At 45.9% G+C, this 2,232-nt stretch overlaps 1 protein-coding gene across 1 annotated transcript in view; it reads right to left on the bottom strand.

Annotated features, from left to right (window-relative positions):
• The window catches only part of col12a1b (collagen, type XII, alpha 1b), a 75,170-nt gene that overhangs the window by 44,780 nt on the left and 28,158 nt on the right, over nt 1–2,232 (bottom strand). Inside the window, 4 exon segments of the mRNA XM_037981692.1 lie at nt 773–790; nt 891–1,023; nt 1,594–1,733; nt 1,989–2,118. Coding sequence (XP_037837620.1) covers nt 773–790; nt 891–1,023; nt 1,594–1,733; nt 1,989–2,118 — 421 coding nt within the window.

Raw genomic sequence — 2,232 nt, forward strand, 5'->3', positions numbered from 1 at the left:
TTTATACAGGCTGTAGAGGTTTTATACAGGCTGTAGAGGGTTTATACAGGCTGTAGAGGGTTTATACAGGCTGTAGAGGGTTTATACAGGCTATAGAGGGTTTATACAGGCTGTAGAGGGTTTATACAGGCTGTAGAGGTTTTATACAGGCTGTAGAGGTTTTATACATACTAAAAGTTATGAATAGAATTAAATTAACTCTGGTAAATTTTAGACACATAATAAAAAATGAACCCCTGAAGCAACAAAGGTTCCTTCACATAAGAATGACGGACTTTAACTTTAAATTTGAGTCCAACAGGAGAGATGCTTCAGAAACTATAACTGAACACACATCCTGAAGTTTGTGAGCTTTAAAACAGATCTGCAGGAAACAATGAGATTTAGTCGTGCATGCTAATTAAGAAGGGCTGAGTTTTTGTATCTGAACACCAATTAAAGATAAATCAGATGTTTCTATAAACTCTTCTGCCTGCTGAGCTGAGCTGAGCTCCAGCTGAACAGCTGAACACGGATGGATGTGATGATGAAGTGATGTTACATCATGAGATGAACTGAAAACACAAATGGAACGACAGAACGGACAGATGGACCCAAACTATCTGATGGAGGATGGAGTGAATCAGCGTTCACCGTCTGATCCGTCATGTTGCTGATGAATGCGCAGAGAAACACTCAAATATGCAAAGTGTTTCTGTTTCTGTCTGTTTGGGTCCATGTCCCATTCCACCCAGAACCACTGAAAACAAGCAGTCCTCCTCATGAGACCTACCCTCTGAAGACTTTAACACTAGAAAGAGACGTCGAGAAGAGAAACAGAATTATTCCAACCTGAGTCACAGCTGACAGCATCATCAATCAGGGCGGTTTGCTCGGACCGCGTCTCTTACGTGTGCGCTCGCTTCCCATCAGGTCCTCGCTCTCTGATTCGTCGGGGTAGATGGCCGTGACGGTCACCAGGTACTCGGTGTCGGGGTCCAGGTTCTCTGGAACGTAGGAGGTCTCATCGCTGCTCAGGATCTCCTGGTGAGGGGTAAAAAGCACGATGGATTAGTGGTTAGCGCTGCAGCCTCACAGCAAGAAGGTCCTGGGTTCAAGCCCCCTGATTGGACCTGGGCTCTTCCTGTGTGGAGTCTGGATGTTCTCCAGGTTCTCCAGTTTCCTCAGTCTAAAAAGCTCCCTTAAAAACAGATCTGTGCTCTGAGTGGGGTTAGCCTGGCGAAATAAGGTTAACATGAAGGTGGAATAAAAACACAAATCCCACAATGCTTTGCTCTAAATGTAAAGTTTGCAGGTTGGATGAAAAGAGTCAGATATTAATCCTGGTCAGAGCAGAGGCGTCTCATCAAAGGGTTTCTAACTGAGCACGATCCTGAAAAACATCTGGAAAATCTCTCCAACATCTGTCTGCCAAGCTGACAGACACAGACTCTTATTCTGAAGGGCAGGTTCAGCCCTCTTCCTGTCCACAGCAGAACTTCAGGCAGAAATAATGAGTAAAAAGTAAGCCTCAGACAAACAGTTGGATGGAAATACAGACAGTAGGTGAATAAATTCAAACCCATCGGGTTCTGCTCTGACACATGTTCTTACGTTCTCAGGGTCGGTTCCTCCCTTCCTGACCCAGGAGATTCGGTACAGGGCCACATCAGGGGCTCCGTGTTCCCACGTGGCTCTGAATGACGACTGGGTCACCTCGGAGAACTGCAGGTTCTTGGGAGCAGGAACAACATCTGGAACAGAACATCAGAGGAACACTGAGGAAAACTGGAGACACTCTGCAGGTTGATGTTTGTGGTAAAACTGAAAAACAAACTATTAATTTCTAAAAATCTGATTTTGTCACACTTCATATTTCCAGCTTCATCAGTATTACAGCAGAACAGTTTGGTCCCAGTTCTGACAGAACTCTGCAGAACCTTTTCAGCTGAACTCTTCAGTACAAAGGACAAAAATACACGAGACCTGAGAAGAACCCAGATCCAGACCTGTGATGGCGGTTCCGAGCATCGGGGTTCCAGTTCCCTCGTCATAAACCGGAGCAACGGCGACGTCGTACTCAGTCTGAGAGAGGAGGCCAGTCAGGGTCAGGGTCGTCAGGTCGCCGCTGACTTCAGCCTGACAAGAGAGCAGAATACTGTTACTGACCTGTTACTGACCTGTTACTGACCCATTACTGACCTGTTACTGACCCGTTACTGACCTGTTACTGACCCGTTACTGACCCGTTAC

The sequence above is a fragment of the Kryptolebias marmoratus genome, linkage group LG19, assembly GCF_001649575.2.
Source record: "Kryptolebias marmoratus isolate JLee-2015 linkage group LG19, ASM164957v2, whole genome shotgun sequence".
NCBI classification, from domain to species: Eukaryota; Metazoa; Chordata; class Actinopteri; order Cyprinodontiformes; family Rivulidae; genus Kryptolebias; species Kryptolebias marmoratus.